Here is an 18,017-nt window from a genome sequence, read left to right as displayed (position 1 = left end):
GGGGCAGGCAGGCGTGCGGCTGATAAATAAACTTTATTTTACGTCATAAAATGCGTCATCGATTCAGGGCGCTGGGTGCCGGCACGGTCGCCCGAGCCACGGCTTCAGCCCGGCCCCAGCCCTCTGCCGGCAGTGACCGGTACGTTCTTCTCTCAACCGAACTCCCCAAATCCAGCTTTTTTTCCTCTCTCTCTGCAGGAAAATAATCATGTAAAGCGTTTTCAACGTCTTTATCCCGCCCCGCCGAGGATACAGACAGCTGTGGAACCCGGCGAGGAGCCCATCTGAAATCTCTCGTAAGATCCGCCTCGGAAATTGCGTGCTGGGGAGACACGGATCCTTAAAACCAGCATTGCTTTAAAAATACGACGATATTTTACTTGCCGTGGTGGTGTTTTGTTTAGTTTGTTTCGTTTTGTTTTGTTTTTCCCGTACAAGGGCCGTCGGGTCAGGGGTTCTGCGTGTGCTGCGCTGGGGTAGTGTCTGTGTGATCAATCAGCATCTTACCGAAAATCGAGATAAATTATCTGGTTCGCTCAGATGAAAAAAAAAAAACAACCTAAAGAGAAATTATTTCTAAAATCTGAGGTGCTAATTCTCTTTTATTCCGAGCAATGTGAACGTTTCAGGAGGTCGGGTCTCTGATTACAGCAGATCTACACGCGAGATGCTGCGTCTGCACGATCCGGTCGTGTCTGCTCTGGTCCGCGCCGTTGGCCTGCCGTGTGTTCAACAGTCCTTGCGGGATCCTGTCACCAGTTTACACTGCTTTGTTTCAGAAAGCTCCAGTCCACCCTTTTGAAGTGAATACGTTCCAAAACACGACAAAAATCTGTCCCTCCTTAGGACAAAATATCTGTTCCTGTTTCTTGTTTCCATGCTGTTGTAGATTATCTGAAAGTGCTTAACTGCTGGTACTTTACTTTGAAACTTCAGTTGCTGAAGGATGTGCAAGTAGTGCCCGAGCTGCAAATATCGTGCAACAGCTGTTCATGTGTTTATTGCGATGGAAACCTTACTGGGAGGAACACTCAAGGCGTATCAGAAGGGCTTCACAAATCTGTAACACCAAATCTATAAAAGATACCTAAACATTCCATGCTGGTGGGGGATTTCTTGGTCCTTTAGGTTTTGAAAATCGATTTCCAAAGCCTAGGAAGAAATTATTTTTTTAATGCAACAAATTCTGTATGTTATAGATGTTGATTACCTAGTTCCTTAAGATAACACGGTATTTGAAAATATTTGTCATTTCCCTTCTTTCCCCAACTTAAAGATACGGTAGACTTAAAGAGGCATCCTGTAGTTGTAAGTCAACTGGTGCAAAAACAGTCTATAGACACACTGATGTTTCAAATACTCTATTATCTTAAGGATGTTTTCCATCCTTACCTGTTCTTTAAGCAGTTCATTAATAAAGTTGTAAACGTGTGAAAAATAATAAGCATTATTTGCAACGTTTGTAATGTGTCAGCATTCAGCCTGGTACCTGCGTTTAGACTTTAAAAAAACAGGCACTTCCTACACCAAAACACAAAGAGAAAACCATACCAAAGTTAAAGAACGACCTTGAGTGGTTTGATGGGGCAGACTCTGATGGTCTTGTCAGTGACGATGGACTGCAGATGCCTAGAAACAAAAAAAAGAGACTGGAGCAGTTAGTCACTATGGTAATTCCCTGAAGAGCTGGACCCAGCCCTATGGGAAAACCCGTACTGCCACGTGCCTGGTGGCACTGGGCACGGGTGCTCAGAGGTGCTTTAAACAGTTTTTAGCCGTCTTATTTTCAAGGTAAGCACTTTAACTTTAGATCAAAGGGAACTTCATGAGAAACTCCTTATTTATGCTCCAAATAGACTGGGCAGAACCCAGGATGGGGCTCCTATTTCCCACAGCACTCCTACCCCCCATTTTTAGAGTGCTTGTCCCGCAGCACTGGTTTGAATGACCTGAAGAATTTGGTAATTTGGGTACAATGGAGCTGTCCCTAAAGCACCCAAAGGGCTTTTTGAGGGCACACTCCTAAACCAATGGTTACTTTCCAGATGAGATGGCACCCAGCTAGCCAGCACAGCTCTGCATGTTCGGCTCCAAAGTAGGCAGATGTGCAGGGTGTTGCACATCTGGCAAGTTCAGGTTCTTGAAAACGCAGTCCCACATATTTCTGTATGTACTTGCTTAAAGCCATCAGGAAGATGCATATTAGCCTGAAAGACTTACTCTTTCTCACATTTTTCAATATTTTCAAGCTCTGCAAGAAAAAAGAAAAAGAAAGCTTGTAGGAAAAAAATGTAGCCAGCAGTAGGTCAGCTACTGTGATAACGGAATTCCCTGACAAACGTGCGTGTATCCCATCGGATGAAAAGCGTTGTGCCTAGCAGCTGCGACTCAGACGCAGACCTGCCATTCACTTTGCCGCTGGCATTTTTTTAGCCAACCCAAATGCCTCCAGTTTGTATTATTCTTGCTGTTTTCCTCAAATGCTTTTCTGCTGGACCAGAGCATCCCAAAGTGCGGCTGCTCATGAGGGTAATTAGGCCACACGAGAGGGGCCGGGTGATGAGCGGAGTCTGTCCCACACAGGGATCCAGCCTCCACTTGAGCAACGTTCTCCAAGAGGAACTGGCACTTCACGTGGACGGAGTGCCGAGGCATAACCGCTCACACGAGTGTCTGCCTGGCTCTGTTCCTACAGCAGTTGTTTTCTTTGCAGTTCTACAACAGAATACTTTTATTAGCCTTTCCTTGCCCTAAATGTAAGTGGTGTCAGAGGAGGCAGTTTTCACCACGGGGCCAGGGAGAAAGTAGCAATAGCTGTAGCTAGAACGATCGCTTCTTCTCACCCTCTCCACTTTCATTAGCTTTTGTTTTCTCTCGTTTCTTTTACCTTGCTTCTCCTGAAGCATTTCGTAGGCTCTTTGGACGATGTTTCAGAAGCATTGCTCTCCACGCTCAGGAGACTCATTGTAGAATTCCTCATAACAGGCTGCAGACCTGGGAACATACATCAGACATTTTCAGTGGTCCTGAAAATGAATCCTCCTGCCTTTTTCCAAGTGCTTTGTTGTTGCTTTTTCTTTCCTCTAATGCAGCAGTTCTAGAAATTCCCTGCAGGCCCCCCATAGTCTCATGTACTTTCTTTGCATCTGCTGAACTTTCCTGCAGTTAACTCCTGAAGCGCTGCTGTTGGTAACGCTTGGACCAAGCGGTCCATGACCTCCTCAGCTACCTACAGGTCTACGTCGAAGTGTAAAATCTCAGTTACGTGCTGAGGAAAGAACTCATCACTTACTTGCTGCATCAGCAAGAACAAACGACTCCGGGGTTCTTTCAGGAAGCGGGGGAGGAGAGTTAGAGCGATCCCGGGTTGTCTCTAAGAAAGCAAAAATAAGAGAGTTGATTGCCTAGCTTTAAATATGTATATTTAAATAAATGTATATATATAAAGGTAGATAAATGTAGTGAACTGATATATATTTATATCAGTTATATATATATCAGAGAGGTCCACAGCACTCTACCCAGCAAATATCAGTCATCTCAAAGGGGACACAGGACATGCAGCAAAAGGTGCGACAACCCTCAGCCTGCGGAGGCTGAAAGGAGCATCGTCATGTACAGGGTGAGGCAGGAGCTGATTAGGAAATGTAAAACTACCAGTTCCTTTGGTTGCAGAACTGTCTAGTTCTGTTTAGAACTATTTAGTTGCAGAACTATTTAGCAACACAAGATTTCCGTTGGACTGAGCAGACTGAATACGGTAAAGCAGCTTCAGTAAAAAGCAAACCTTATTTCCAAAGATAGTTTATCTCAGCATTCAACTTATACCTGTTTGTGGCCTCCGAAGCTTCACATTCTGAAAAAAAAAAAAAACGAAAACAAGGCAGGCATTTGAAATTCCCACAACCAGACACCGTTCTCAAGCGAGCCAGAGAAGGAGAGGAAACGGTGTTACGTGCAAACGTCCTCCCCCACACACCTCCACACTCATGTAATGGAAGACAGACTCACGCCTTGTTGTTTCACTTTACAAAGCTGTAACTCAACTACAGGATGATCAAGAGATGCCTAAATTTTGTTCAGCTCCTGCCTGTTCACAGGGTGTTGTGAAGCTCAGCACGCCACTAACTCCCTGTCTTCATTATCCTTCTCTAGAAGAAGGACACTATTTTTACTACCTTGCATGGGATTTAGGACCCAAAAAACCTAACGTTTGGAGTGAAGTAGATGTTGATGAGGAGGAGCCTGACTGACACCACATCTTCTTCCCAGTCCTGAACCCTGAAATAACTTATGGAATGTACACAGTGCCAAAACTTGGGTCTTTCTCACAGAGGGAAACACGGTAAGGAATTTGGGGTAGTGATAGTGCAGGAGAAGAGATAAAAAGCCACTTACTTACCTTACATGATCTCAGTCCCACTGAGTCATTAAACGCCTCTGAGTGAGACTCGCCACTCTGCTCCAAAGAGGTTCTGATGTTTGTATTTCTGGCTGGAAGCTGAAAATCAGAAGTGGCCAGAGGAAATTGTCCTAGAAACAATTGGACACAGGAGACGTCATTTCTCATCCCAGGCAGCCAGAGCAAAGGCACTGCTGGATGCTACGGTGCTGCACAACCATGAGAAGAGCCCTCAGAGCACCCCTGGGCCCTGCTTTGCCGAACGCACTCACCGGATTCACTGGCCACAATAAAGGACTCGGGGGTTCGCTCGGGCAGGGGTGGAGGATCATCATCGTCTGGCTGTGGCAAGGTGGCTAATTGGGGAGAGGGGGACAGGTCACCTGCACGGCACGACACAGCACAGCTACAGACCTTTGTAGAGACCCCGAGAGCCGACTGCTCTTTCCCGACCGCGCACCAGAGACGATGGTTGAACACCTCTAAACTGTAGTTAAAAATCCAAATAGTCCTCAGCACCAGTCACCTGCCGCTAGCAGCGTGGCGCCACGGGCAGACTCCCAGCAGAATTCCCGTTGCACGGGGGAAAACGAGCGCACCCCCGCACACGGCAGGCTCACAGCTGGCAGTACCCTTGCTGCTGGCTTGTGCCACGGCTCCCATAACCTTCCGAGAGTCTCTGGCACCTGGATAAGGAGCCCACGTTTGTGACACCAAATGCTGAAGGGCCGGAGCAGGACACAGCTGAGCAAATGCCAAAGCTGCAGGCAACGGGAATGTCTGACCGGGCCAGGACTGACCGAACCAAGGAATAACTCAACCGTGTCCATAGGGCTGGTGAGGGTTTTAAGGCAAAACATTAACGCTGAAGTCCTGGTTCTCCCAGTCTCAGTAGGACGTCAGCGTCCTCTGCACAGCACTCTGCAGAAGGGAGCGGGTTTTGGCAGCACCAGCCCCAGCGCTCCTGGGAGAGCCGTGCCGAGGTGGCACAGCCGTCCAGAGCGGCTGGATGCTGCGAAACCCAAAATCATGCTGCTCTAAAAGTGTTGCTTATTTTCATGGGAAAAATTTAAGACAGGATGAAACGAGTGTGAGGATGAGAGCAGCTGCTCCCTCAGCTCCCACGGGAGCACGGTCCCGAGGAGCAGCGACAGCCCTGCCCGGACACCAGAAGACAACGCTGGCCGCTCCCGCCGGCACGCCGCGATCCGCAGGGACCGAGCCCGGCTCGTCGCAGCGCCGCACCACTTACCGGGGGAGGAAGTCCGCTCGTCGTTTCGCCGGGGAGCGTGGTGGGACGCCAGCGTGGGCGGCGGGGGGCTGGCGGCAGCAGGCTGCCACGGGGCGCCCGCGGCACGAGAAGGGAGACACGTGTCCGGCCCCTCCCCAAGGCACTCGGCAAACCCCGGGGATACGGGGTCGTCTGGAGAGAGCGAAGAGAAGTAGGGGTCTTCTGCTGAGCAGCAGTGAGGGTAAGGGCATCGCCCGGGGCTGCTGCGGCTCCGGGGGCCGTTGGCATCTCGGCTCGAGGGGTTCAGCTCGGCAGGGGAAAGTCTGTGCTGCTTCTTCACCTGGAAGCTCGAGTGACCGGCACTTGGCAACCGCGGCCCCAAGCCAGGCTCTGTGCCCTCTCCGCCCTGTTCCCAGCCCTCTCCCTGCTGCGCCAGCACAAAGGGGGTGGATGTGGTCCGTGCCAGAGGGGGTCTGCCACGAGGCCCTCTCCCACCCGCTCCCTTCGGTTCCAGGTGCAGAAGCAGCTCCTCGGGACAGATGCTGTTGAGCTCCAAACTGCGGTGTCTCTGAAGAGCATCCCCAGCACCCCACCTCTCCGCGGCAGCTGCCTTCCTGCAGCTGGGGAAGTTCAAAATGCCAAAGGAGATGGCCTGTCTGATGGGAGGGACTCCATGTCCAGAACTGCCGTGTACGTCCATGGCAGATGACGATGTCGGGGACGCTTTGCTTTGTACCTCTGGAGGAAGACGTTGGTGCACATCCTGTTCCTCTTGCTCTGAGCTGCAATAAAGCACCGTGATGTGAGTCAAAGCCATCGAGCACTCAGAAACCTCTGTTAACCTACTAACATCGCTCCTCAGAGCAGATCCACCAACGCAGAGCCCGGTTCAGCCTCACGTGAGGAGCACAGGGAAGGGCTGTGCACCGCGGTGCCCCATTTGAACACCATTACATGGTGAACAGAGCAGCCCCTTTACACAGGTAAATGACACTCTCCGTGCAGACTGCACCAAAAAGCAAAATTATTTACAGAACACAGGCACTGCAAATCAAAACATGCCCACAGGAAGATCCCACCACCCTCTGAAGCTGCCCATGTTGGGATGCTTGTGCTCAGCCTTACCAGGTTAGTAATCTCAGAGAATAAATATCTTCCACCGGCGTGCGAAGCGGCTTGGCTGCAGGATGCCTTGTTTGCACCTGGTGAAAGAAAAGGTTGGAAAACAAGAGTGAGGAGGAAGAGCGTGAAGAACACAAAGATGCTATTTCAGGAGCTGGAATTTGTGCCAGCTGCCTTTAATTATTCATGCAGTTTGGGGACAACAAACACCAACTTAAAAATGCCAAGTTGGAGCTGAAAACTGAGGGCAGAAGCTCCTGGACCGCAATTCCCATCAGCACATTTTTGCAATGAGAGTACAGCGAGCTGTACAGCCATCCAGCTGCTGCAAACACCTGCCAACAGCCCGTGCCCACAGCTCTGCCCCGCGCCCACGCCGGCGGTCAGCGCGGCGCGGCGGACGCTGGCTCCGCATGTGACCCTGCAGCCTGCGACATCCCCCGCGCTCTGCAGAGGGCTCTCAAAGGGGCACTGAGGTTTAGGTGGGCGAGAGGTTTGGCCAGGAGCTACAAAGCCACATCCGGGCTTGAACCGTTTTCTGCATTTTGTGTCAACCTCGTCCTGCATGTCCTGTGCTACAGGCTGCCCACCACACGTAGAAAGAGGCTCTTTTCTCACTCAGCTCGGGCTCGGAACGTCCTGCAAATCCTATGGCAAAACTGAGGCACGAGTCTCAGTGCAGGATCCCGTTCCCAATGCTTTAGACAAAGCAGCTGACTGCAACCTTTCAGCCTTGCTGAGAATGGCAATGCAGCTCCTTCAGCCAGGTCGCCAACAGCCACGCAGGAAAGGTAAGGTTCCTTCCAGCGGTCACAGAAGAACAGCAAGAGCAAACAAAAGCTTAACCATGGATGTTTTGGATGTCCCTGTTTATATGCAACTTCATACCAAGACCACATTGTTTTTCCTTGGAGGCATATCAGATTTGAAAGACTTTGACATGTTTTTTCAGAAGAATTTTAGCCTACTCTCTGCCACGGACAGGCTGCAATGCCAATTACCTCTCTAGAATGCCACCATGCTGCAGACTTTTAACACTTTTAGCCGCACTGCCTTGTGCACCCCAGCTTCCCAACCAGCACCGAAAGCCACTCTGTGGCTCGCAAGCACTCCACAAAGACACGTTTCTCTGGCACGTCCAGGTGGAGATCAACCACTACTGTAGAAAGTCGGTGCTTTTCTATTCAGTCATTACATTAAACAATTATAAAAGTATGTAGAAAATGGTTTTGAGACCAAAGAAAATTCAAGTTAACTTGAAAAGAGGCCCAGTTTGGGCATCAAGGGTATCAAGCAGAACAGAGGGTGATTCACTGCAGGTCTGCAGAGGAGAGCTCTGCGGCAGGGATCTGCGTTGGAGCTGGTGTGCCTGAGGCTGCGAGAGGCAGCGTGGGTATCGGGGGGGTTTTACCTGGGAAGCAGCAGCATCTTCCTGGGCATCGAGTGCTTTAATCTGCCGTTTGAAGAGCTCGATCACCACATCATAAACCAGCTCATACTGCTCCTGCGTTCCAGACAAAGAAAACAGACGTGAGAGCAGCACCTGCGGTGCTGGTAACTGGTCACTTGTCACCCAGATCAAGCACCAGCCCCCGAGAGAAGCTGCCGCTTTCCAGCCCGCTGGCAGGGTGCGTTCTCAGAAGAGGGAGAAGCCACAACTTTCAAAGGGTTCAGACTGAAACATTTGGGGTTTTTTTGGGTGCGCAAACAACGCTGTTCTGCATTGAGCTTCCTCTTCAGTCTGTCTCAACTGAGAAGAGTTCCCAACTTCAGTTCCTGGACGGTCCCTTGTCTGGCAGCACTGAGCTGTTCCTGCTGTCTGCAAGGAAACGCTCAGCTACCAAATTCATTTCTGCAAATCATTCTTCTGGGCAGAAAAGGGACCTTGTGGAACATCTACCCGCCCCAGTCCCTGGCAGCACCACCGCTCTGTCTTTCCTTACTGCAAACCCTCCCGGGGAAGAGCCGGGGTCCCGGTACGGAGAGTTCGCTGGTTGGCCAAACTTCCCAGACCTACCTTGGTCTGCACTATGGAAGGCCTTTGTGTGCGCATTTCCTGGATCAGACTGAAAATACTGAAGTTCACTGGAACAATCTTGCAAGAAAGAGAAAAGACAAAAAATTAGAGACAGGTCTAATTCCAAGCAGCTTCCAAGTTGTGACTCACTTTAGAGCAGCGTCTGAAATTCAGGCCTGCTGTTGCAAGAGTTTTTAACAAAAGACCTGCTTAACGTGCCTTTTTTGTTATGAGCTACCTTGCCTCCTCCTTCCTGCCTTGCACTCCCCAGAAAATAACCCTTTTCCTAACAGTGTTGGTAACAGCTGTGGATAGCACGAAGGCAAGACGCGGCTTTCCCGGGTCGGTGGGTGCTGCGGTACAGAAAGCAGCCGCTGCTCAGCCCCAGCGACCTGCTGCACGGCCAGAGATTACTGCACTGTTAAAACATGCGTTTTTATCGAAGGGTCGCAGTAAAGGGAGGTGTTGGTTTGGAAACCCTGGGCTTCTGATGCTGAAGTGCGGAGAGACAAGCACAGGCAGTAAACTCGTACTGAAAACCAAAGGCCAGCACGGAGCTGAGCCCCTGATGGGAGGGTCCTGCCAGAGGGAGCAACGGGCGACAGGATTCTGTCCCGTCGATACAAGCACTGGGGGCTGTTTGCACCGGGATGGGGAGGGAGCGGTGGCAAGGGACAGGGCATGGATGGCACGGAGCCTGAAGAGAGAGAAGCCGCCGGAACTGGGAATGGGATATCAGTGGTTCGGCCGCCGCCGTTCTGCAGCGAGGCTGCGGGGAGCTCCCGCGCACGGCTGCCCTCCGAAATGCATCCGCACGCAGCCGGTGGGAGGTGAGGGGGGAGCGAGGGGAGAGAGCCGGCGAGGGAGGGACAGAGGGGCAGCGGTGCTGCACGCGGGCGCCGTTGGAAGGTGCAGACTGGGCTGGCACTCACCCCGTCCTTCAGCAGCTTCTGGGTGTAGTCGATGGCACAGATGACTCCAGTTCTCCCGCAGCCGGCACTGCAACGGCAGCCACAGCGGAGCTCAGAGGGTGGGCACGCAGCGTTTTCCAACACGGATGTTTGAAAAGGATCCACCACCTCCTGCGACCCTCCCGCCCCACAGCACGGAGAGAGCAGACCCGCGTGATGACCCTCCTGCTCCCGCTGCAGCTCCACCTGCCCCCGTAAGGCTCCACGTGCCCACGGCCCTGCCGCGGGCTGCACAGCACGTCTCGTGCTCCTGCAAACAGTGCGCAGTCCTGCCACGGTGACCAGCGCGCGTGGACGTGCCCAGTGTCAGTGGTCTCTTAACGACACGTGCTACTGCCCCTTCCCTGCCGCCCACCGTGCCAGCTGTCCACAGAGGACACCTTTGCAGTAGGACTTCCTGCAAGAGGAGCTGGCTGAGGGCTCGTGCCAGCTGCCATCCGCCCCGCGGCTGCCCGGGAAGCGAGAGCGTGGCGGGCCGGGGGCCAGTGACCGGCTCACCCACCTGCAGTGGATGCAGATGGGGATGTTGTCGTCCGGCTGGTAGCGGCGAATCTCGCCGATGAGCTCCAGGATGGGGTCGATGGACGAGGGGACGTCATGGTCTGGCCAGTTTGTATAGTGGAACTGGTGGACGGTGCGGATTCCCTGCAAGAGGAGGAGCGCGCTGGCGGGGTCCGGGCCGGACGCACCACCGAGGGCTTTGCTGCCGCAGTTCCCGCGGGTGCAAACCGGGACGTCGTCGTGGCACGGCGAGGCTGGCATGCTGCAGGCATCTCCAGTGCCCATCTGCACCAGTAGGCAGAGGTCAGAGCAGCGATTTGCAGCTGTTCTTGCTACCAAAGGAGCGTTGCCGCTCTGCGACGTTCTTGACGTTACCTGTTGGCCTCGTTTACGCAGGGTCCGATTCGCCGCCACTGACAAACAGCGCCGGGAACTGAGGTTTGAGTTAATTAATGTTTTACTTTCTTCGTGCTGTCAAACCCAACGTAGCAGGCTGAGCAGCGTAAAATTTTCTGCACGAAGTGTGCCATGTTTTAATGTGTTATTTAAATAATAAAGCAAGCCAAGACGCATTTCCTGCCTTCACCTTTCCTGCTTACCTCATTCAGGGTCACCTTTAAAGTCCTAATCACATACTCATTTTTCTTCTCTTCGGCTTCCTGCAGAACGAGAGGTCAGAGTCACGTTTTCTGCAGGTGACACGAGCTCCCAGCGCCCGTGATGCGCCGCGGTGCTGGCGGCAGCGGTACTCACGCAGGCGACGGAGAAAGGGCCGCACTGCAGGGGAGAGCCGCCCGCCTCTGCCCAGTACCGCTCACATTTCTTCTGTTGCGAGAAGCGGGACACGTCTGTTACTCACCACCGTCCCCCCCGCGCTTCTCCCGTCTCCCCCCGCAGCACACAGCTCCTGCTGGGAGGGGGCCTGACTCCTGCTGCTGCCCCACTCCAGCCTCCCCTTCCCTGGAGCCATCGGTGCTGGTTTTTCCCTCCCACGGGGGCTAGCTACGCTACTGGAGACAGTTTAAGAATCTGCAGCTGGAGGCTCAGGAAATCAGACAGAAACTCACTGTCACTAATGAGGTTTAATAAAAATCTGCAGCTCTTCCCCCTGCCCTGGCCACCGCTGACACGTTACTCACCTTCCCCATTTCAAACTCCATGCAAGCCATGACCACAACCTGCGGGAAGAAGATTCCTTAGAAAAGTCTGAGCAGCAGTTTCTCATCCAGCCAGCAAAATCAAACCCATCACTTAGCAGGAGTGAGGAGGTTCTGTGCCTTCCCCAGAGCCCCGGACTGCTACGCAAACCAAACCTGGGACGTCACCCGCAGCCCAGGCACGAGACCTTTCCCACTCAGCCTGAGCACAGCGAGCCACGAGCAGACCCGTCTCAGGATGAGTGTGGAGGAGCTCACGGGAAGGGTGACGTTCCCACTCTCTGCTTAGTCAAAAAGGACTTCTGGCTGGCTGTACGGACAAATTTTCTTTTTCATAAAAAGAAAGGCTTATAAATCTGCACCTTACCAGGACTTCATACTCCCAAATCATCCTCCAAAAGTCAATGACAGTAGTGGGGAGAGGACCCTGGGTTGCAATGTATGCTCTTGGCCCATAGACACCCTGAAACAGCATTGAAATCAGACACGAAGACACCTTTGCTTAGTTCATTAGCAGAAATAAAGTCATTCCTCTTACTGAAGCTTCCTTCTTTTCAATGATCCCATTAAGGATTTAGAAGGGCTTTTATATAGTCAAATTTTAGGCACCTACATTAAATTAAGAAACCAGAAACCAGTGGTGTACCATTGGTTTCCCGAGAAGGGTCAGGAGCACCAGAGAGTTCCAGAACACTCAGAGCTCCTGCTGGAGAACGCGCCTGCATTGCCCTGCGCTGCTGCTGGCCGCGGCAGCGGGTCTCAGCTGTCTGCAGTGCACGGTTTCCTGCCCGTGTGCCGGTGTCAAGCGTGGTGACTCTGGCCACAGGCAATCTTGCACCACTCACCCACCAAAGGCAGTAGCACCGACCAGGAAATCGGGGCTGTGAGCCACAAATTGTTCCACCACCCACCCCAACACGAGCGCACGTGTGCCTTGTCCTGCAGCCTGGTGCCTTTGTGCTGCAGGGGTGTTTTGAAGGGCTCGCTGACTGTGCACATGTTCTTTACACCCGTTATCCTTGAGCACAACCCAAAAACTACTGCAGGGAGCCAGAGCTTCTCACCAGAGCCACAGGACCTGCTCCTCCTGGCACAACTCAACCAGGCAGCACTAACAGCTGCTCAAACACCTTTGTGCTGCAAAACACCACGAAAGAAGCGATACCTTGATGAAGTTGGCGTTGATGTAGTGAGAATCTTCATCTGATGTAATCAGGGACAGCTCCACTCTGCTGTGATCAACTGCAGGCACAAAAGCAGAAGCAGCAGCAGTTATGTTTGTCTTTCCCGGTACCTGAGCTCCTCAGGCTGCAGCACGAGGTGCTTTGGAGGAGCACATACAGCTCATGCCCCTCCTGTGCCCACCGACAGCCCTGCACAGAGCTGCCGTGCTGGCACCGAGCAGCAGGATTGCTCCTTCAGTGGTGGTGAGGGCTGCGGCAGGAGCTGCCGGTGCTGCCGCTGCCCCGCAGCACGGCTGCTCTCCTCTAACCGTGGAGCGAGCCGAGCCTAACGGCACCCTGCGCTCCAGCTTACAGGCTCAAGTGGGGATGTGGGTTTAGATTATGTTTTTTTCAAGCCAGAATGGATGAAAGGGACAGTTTGCTCTGATCTTAGGACAAGCTCTCCTTTGGACACTACTGCATCTAGCCAGGACAAGCCACAACAGTTTTTGCCTGTAGTCTGCTTTGTACATCACGGAGACATCCTTGTCCAAAGCCGTTCTCTACAAGGCCTTGGGAAACAAGTGGTTGCAATGCTACCCAGAGAGCTTGCCAGGATAATCACGAGAGGATGTGTTTCCTACTGGACAGAAGTTCTTCTGCCAAAGTACTGCGCCTGTCAAAGATAAAGCCCAAAACCTGAAGAGCAGAATTCGAGGCCAGCGGAGAGCCAGCAGCACGCTCACACGCAAGCGCTGGCAGACGCTGCAGGATAGAACAGGCTCAGGCTTGGGGAAAAAAAAGGGGTGAACAGGAACATTTGCCATTTCCAACTTACAGGGTAAGATGTCCTTGTATCTGTTCTTCTTGATGTTCTCTGGTTGCTCAGATGCTGCTGTAGGGTAGATTTTATCTGATCTGTACTTTGTTGACTGCCTTTTCAGCTTCTGTGATAAAAGAATGGAACAAATTAGAGCAGATGTGCTACATACAACACACCACTAGAGAGTGCGTGACGGTCCCTCGGGGTCAGGCTCGCTACCACAAAGCACGGTCTGCACCAGTAATTCTTTCCTGAGTGGCTTTTCTCAAGGTACTCAGAGCAAGAAGAGAGACAGAAGCCACCCCAGAGTCCCAGCACAGACTTCTGAAGAGTGGAAAGTGTGTGCTGAGGCAGTGCCCACACCGGGCTGGGCACGGAGGCTTCGGAAGTGAGATGATGCATTTGTACGGTGCATAAAGCATCACCCTCACAAGTCAGTGAGACACAGGGGAATCATTCTCAGCACGAATGGCACCCAGACAGAGGAAGAACAATGTTAAGCCACCTTTAACAAATGATATCAGAAAAGACAGATAAATCGATTTTTCTCACTGTGGTAAAGGTGCTCCCTTGTGTATCTGCAAACAGCAGCCTCAGCGACCGAAGGAGCAAAGCAGCGACATGCACTGATGAAAGAGAGAGGAGGAGGAGTCCTGGGACAGCCCCTCGGGGGTATGGGTCTCTTGTCTCTCATTTCCAGCATAAAGCTGCAGCACTTCTGCTGAACTGGAGAGTTCAAGCATATTTTTCCTACCAAGGCACAGAATTTTATTTCACTGACCTCAGCTTCTAAATAACACAAGTTTGTACCATCAACTTCGAAAGCACCACTCCTGCTGTATTTTTTCTTCCGTAATTTTTGTCTTCCTAACCGCTTTTATTGCCACCAAGGGTTGCTTTTGATTTGAAACGAAAGGCCACTCCTCTAACCAGTGTCTCTACGGTTCGACACTCTGAAAGCAAGTGTCCCTTTCCCACCCCGCCGGAGCCGTACCTTCGCAGCCCTTCTCCTGGACATCACCACCGGCACCCCGAGAACCGGGCTGGCACAGGAGAGCCCTCGGGACCGTGTGCCATCATGAAGGAAAGGTGTGCAGGGGTGAGGAGCAAAGGGAAAGGACCACGGGCACACCTGGGCTGCAAGGTGGAGGGTTTCTCATGCCTCGCGCACACCTCAGGGTGACCCACCAGAGCTGCCAAAAGGAAGAGGGGATGGTGGCTCAGTCGCTCACGGTGCGGGGATGAACAGCCCCCGACTGCAGGGTCACGGAGCCAAAACAGTGCCGTGGCCAAAGGGGTGAGTGCCATGGGGGTGGCAGATCCTCCTGCTGGCACCAGCAGAGACCTCCCCGGCGTGTGCCAGGGCGCGGGGGCTGCGGCGCTGCCACCACAGCACATCAGCAGGAGCCATGGGAGTCCCAAAAGTTCCAGGGCCTGGATTTTTGGGTGCTCACCATAAATCGCTTTGAGAGTCAGCGCACCAGTGACCTCCCCGTGGGAGCTCGTAAGCGTCTGCGTTTCAGCTCTCCCAAAAGCTCTCATCCAGTTTTGAGAATCCTGTCTCCATCCTTCCCTGCTGCAGATCCAACATATTAGCAGCTGCAGGAGAGCTGCAAAATTCCCCTTGACTCCAGCCTGCTGGAGACGAGCACCCACCGGGACATGGCGCCCTCGGGGCCGCACGCGTTCAGCTGCAGAACGGGGACGTTCGCCCAAAGGCCACGCCAGGGGCTGGGGGCCGCTGTGGCTCGCAGTAGCTGGCCAAGCCAGGCAGCCCGTTGGCAGCACCACCGATAAAAGGTGTGTACAGCAACACGTGTCTCATCTCCGCAGTATTTGTGTGCACAGATGCTCCAATTCAGATCCCAGAGTTGCTGGTTTTTAACATTAAACTGCAAATTTTAAACCCTGAATTCTGATGCTCTCCAGCCACAATACTGCAGGTGTCATGTCTCACAGACCTGGATGGAAGGAGTCAGGAAGAAGGTACAGGCGGCCCAGGACAGTCCACGTGTCCAGTCTCTATTCATCAAGAACATGGGGGCAGGACAGTGTGACAGAAGCTGTGGGACCAGGATGGGTTTTGTACACATCCCTGTAACCTCCTGAGCTCTTCTGGTGTTGGTCACATCATCCCCCTGCTTCCTTCCAGCGCAACCCCAACTTCAGGGTAAGCTTTCATGGAAGAGGCATCACTTAGTACTGAAGCCAGACTTCTCATAGCTGAGGCTCTGAACGGTCTGACTTTTCCGTCCCTGCATAAAGTGACATAAAGCTGCTTGGGAAATGCCTACGTATGAGAAAGCAAGCGAGAGCAGTAAGGGTGAAACTGTGGCTGTGAGACTGCACAGACAGAGCAAGAGGACTTCAACAAAAAAACCTGCCATTTGCAGCAGCACCACCACAATTTGCACGTATGTTCACACAAAGAGAGGGGAGGCATTGGATGGAGAAGTAGCGTGGAACATTCCCACCGAGTTTGGAAACGCAAGCTGCCACGATCGCCTGTTGAGGCTCCTGCGCTTGCAGAAGCGGCCGACAGCGCAGCCTGTCCGGGGCACACGCTTCCCAGTACGAGAGGAAACGCAGCCCTGACCACTTCTACCTGCCCTTTTGGTCAGAAATTAACCGTTCCTTTGGCTGCTCCGACCAGCCCGTGCAGCGGGGCTCAGCCGCCCGCGGCGCCGCGCGGCACCGCACAGCCCCGGCGCAGCGGAGGGGAAATTCAGCAGCCTGTGACAGCGCGTTGTTCCATGGAACAACAGGCTGTCGCTGCAGGCTCAGATTAATCACTTCCCTCCAGCCCAGACACCTGGAAACCGAGCACTAAGCTTTTCCCAAGCGTTTGAAGTCCCAGTCTTCGCTGGTACAACACTGCAGGGCTGGATCTCGTGGGGACGCCTGCGTGACCCCTGCACCTTCCCCAGACCCCTCTGCCTGGTGCAACCGTGTCCGGGGAGGGTGGCTCGGGACCAGTGGTCATCCTGGCGTTTGAGACAGCGCAGATCTTACAGATGTGCCAGTCTCACCCTCCCCTATGTCTGCTAAAGCCGGGCGATGCCTTTTCTTCTGAGAGCAGCCCGGCCGCCTGCCCGAGCACCCTTCCTCCAGCGGGGCGGTCAGCGGCTGTCACCGCCGTCAGCTCGGACTGCCAGGCAGCGGGTTGGCAGCTAAGGCTTACCCCTGCCACCCAGACAGATAAAAAACCATCAGAGAGCGCGCAGATCGGGGCAGCACACAGATCTCCACCAGCTGGATGCTGCAGACCACCAGGGAAGGCGGGAGCCATCAGCAGTTTTCGTTAGTTTTGCCTTTAGGGAACAAGAAATTAACTTCCAGGAGGGGCCAGAGGCGCTGCCGGACGCGGAGCACTGGCGCTCACTGCGAACGGAGGCACGAGACCATCTAACGGCGCTGTGCCAGCGGCCGGAGAAACGGCCCGTCCAGCCGCTCCGATCACCGCCTGCTCGCGCCCCGGCCAAGGTGCCCATGTCGATGAGAGGGGGAATGGTCTGGGGCCCACGGGCCATTTCTCTGAACGCCCGCTCCCGGCTCTGCGGGTGGCACAGGGGCAGGGGAGGGGGTTTCTATGGAAATGGAAAAGGGAAAAGCTGTCTCAAGTAGCATCCGGAGATCCCGACAGGAACACGTGTGCCACAGGTGTAGCAGGCTGCAGTGGGGAGAAGGGGCAGCGGCTCCGTGCTCCTCACCAGACCCCGGCTGTGCCACCAGGCAAAGCGAAACCACGTCTTGACAAGGACATTTGCAAAGTAGAAAACAGGAAGCACTCGGGTAATTATTTAAGAAATAAACAGTTTTGCTTTGCAAGTTGTTAAATTACTCTCCTGTCTTTACACGCCTTACACCCCAGTTAGCTCCTGTGTCTCCTTCTGCTGTAAAATTCACAGAAAATCTTATTGTCACACGCAAATCACGTCCCCATTCGAGAAGCGACTGAGCGGTCACGCCGAGCGAAGCGCAGAGCCGTGCCTTGAGCAAACTCACCAAAAACTCGTCTGCAAACTCTTCCCGGTTCAGCTTCTTGCACCGGGCCCTTTCCAGGTTCTGCAGCAGAATCTCCCTTTGGTCCATGCTGCCGGAGACCGCGCGCCTGCCCTGCCGCCCCTGGGAACGGACATGTCAGTGTGTGCCGCAGCGGAAAGCACCAGCCCGGCGCTCGCGGCAGGCTGTGGTTTACTGACTTCATCGCGAGTCTTGAAGGAAATTTGTACGTAACCAATATCGTGGTCAAATAACAAAACACAACACACAACCCGGGGCCCCAGCGCCGCCTTTTAAAACCAGACGTGCTCCTCGTGTGCCCGCAGCAGCGGTGGGCAGCGCCGGGCTGGGTAGGAGCCCCACGGCAGAAGCAGAGCTGCCCCGGTGCCACGGCTGCGTGCCATGCCCGGCTGTTCCTGCGTGCCGTGCCGCGAAGGTGGGCAGGTGCTGGAGACCCGAGCCAAGCACCCTGCCATCCGATGCCCACAAGCACGGTGTCCAGCCGTCCCCAGCATCACGGGATGGCGGTCCGGGGCAAGCGTGGGGGGCAGCAGCCATGCCCCGTGGTCCCGGGGGCTGCGCCCCACTGCTGGGCAGCTGGGGGAGGCTTCAGACCTGGAATATGCTG

At 53.6% G+C, this 18,017-nt stretch overlaps 1 protein-coding gene across 1 annotated transcript; it reads right to left on the bottom strand.

The window, feature by feature from the left end:
• Positions 1–85: 85 nt before the first annotated feature.
• PTPN22 (protein tyrosine phosphatase non-receptor type 22) lies at positions 86–17,494 on the bottom strand. The gene is made up of 21 exons (XM_086627209.1): positions 17,393–17,494; positions 13,403–13,511; positions 12,567–12,643; positions 11,769–11,864; positions 11,384–11,422; positions 10,998–11,069; positions 10,844–10,903; positions 10,246–10,388; positions 9,705–9,771; positions 8,773–8,850; positions 8,167–8,259; positions 6,759–6,835; positions 5,655–6,415; positions 4,675–4,758; positions 4,403–4,533; positions 3,829–3,856; positions 3,293–3,373; positions 2,888–2,994; positions 2,221–2,251; positions 1,552–1,629; positions 86–1,152 (listed from the first exon to the last, which is right to left on the bottom strand). Exons 1-21 carry the CDS (start codon positions 17,477–17,479, stop codon positions 1,088–1,090), a joined length of 2,364 nt encoding a protein of 787 aa, XP_086483335.1. The 5' UTR covers positions 17,480–17,494; the 3' UTR covers positions 86–1,087.
• Between the last annotated feature and the right edge of the window lie 523 nt (positions 17,495–18,017).

Source organism: Tauraco erythrolophus, chromosome 27, assembly GCF_009769465.1.
Source record: "Tauraco erythrolophus isolate bTauEry1 chromosome 27, bTauEry1.pri, whole genome shotgun sequence".
NCBI classification, from domain to species: Eukaryota; Metazoa; Chordata; class Aves; order Musophagiformes; family Musophagidae; genus Tauraco; species Tauraco erythrolophus.
Note: the sequence above shows the minus strand (reverse complement) of the source record. Positions and strands in the feature narration are given on the sequence as shown.

Coding starts and splice junctions, on each gene's coding strand:
- PTPN22 (XM_086627209.1), bottom strand. CDS start 17,479: ATGGACCAAAGGGAGATTCTGCTGCAGAACCTGGAAAGGGCCCGGTGC. Junction 11,070..11,383: donor TGGAGTTTGAAATGGGGAAG/GTGAGTAACGTG, acceptor TTCTCGCAACAG/AAGAAATGTGAGCGGTACTG. Junction 3,857..4,402: donor TGGGACTGAGATCATGTAAG/GTAAGTAAGTGG, acceptor TTTTTTTTTCAG/AATGTGAAGCTTCGGAGGCC.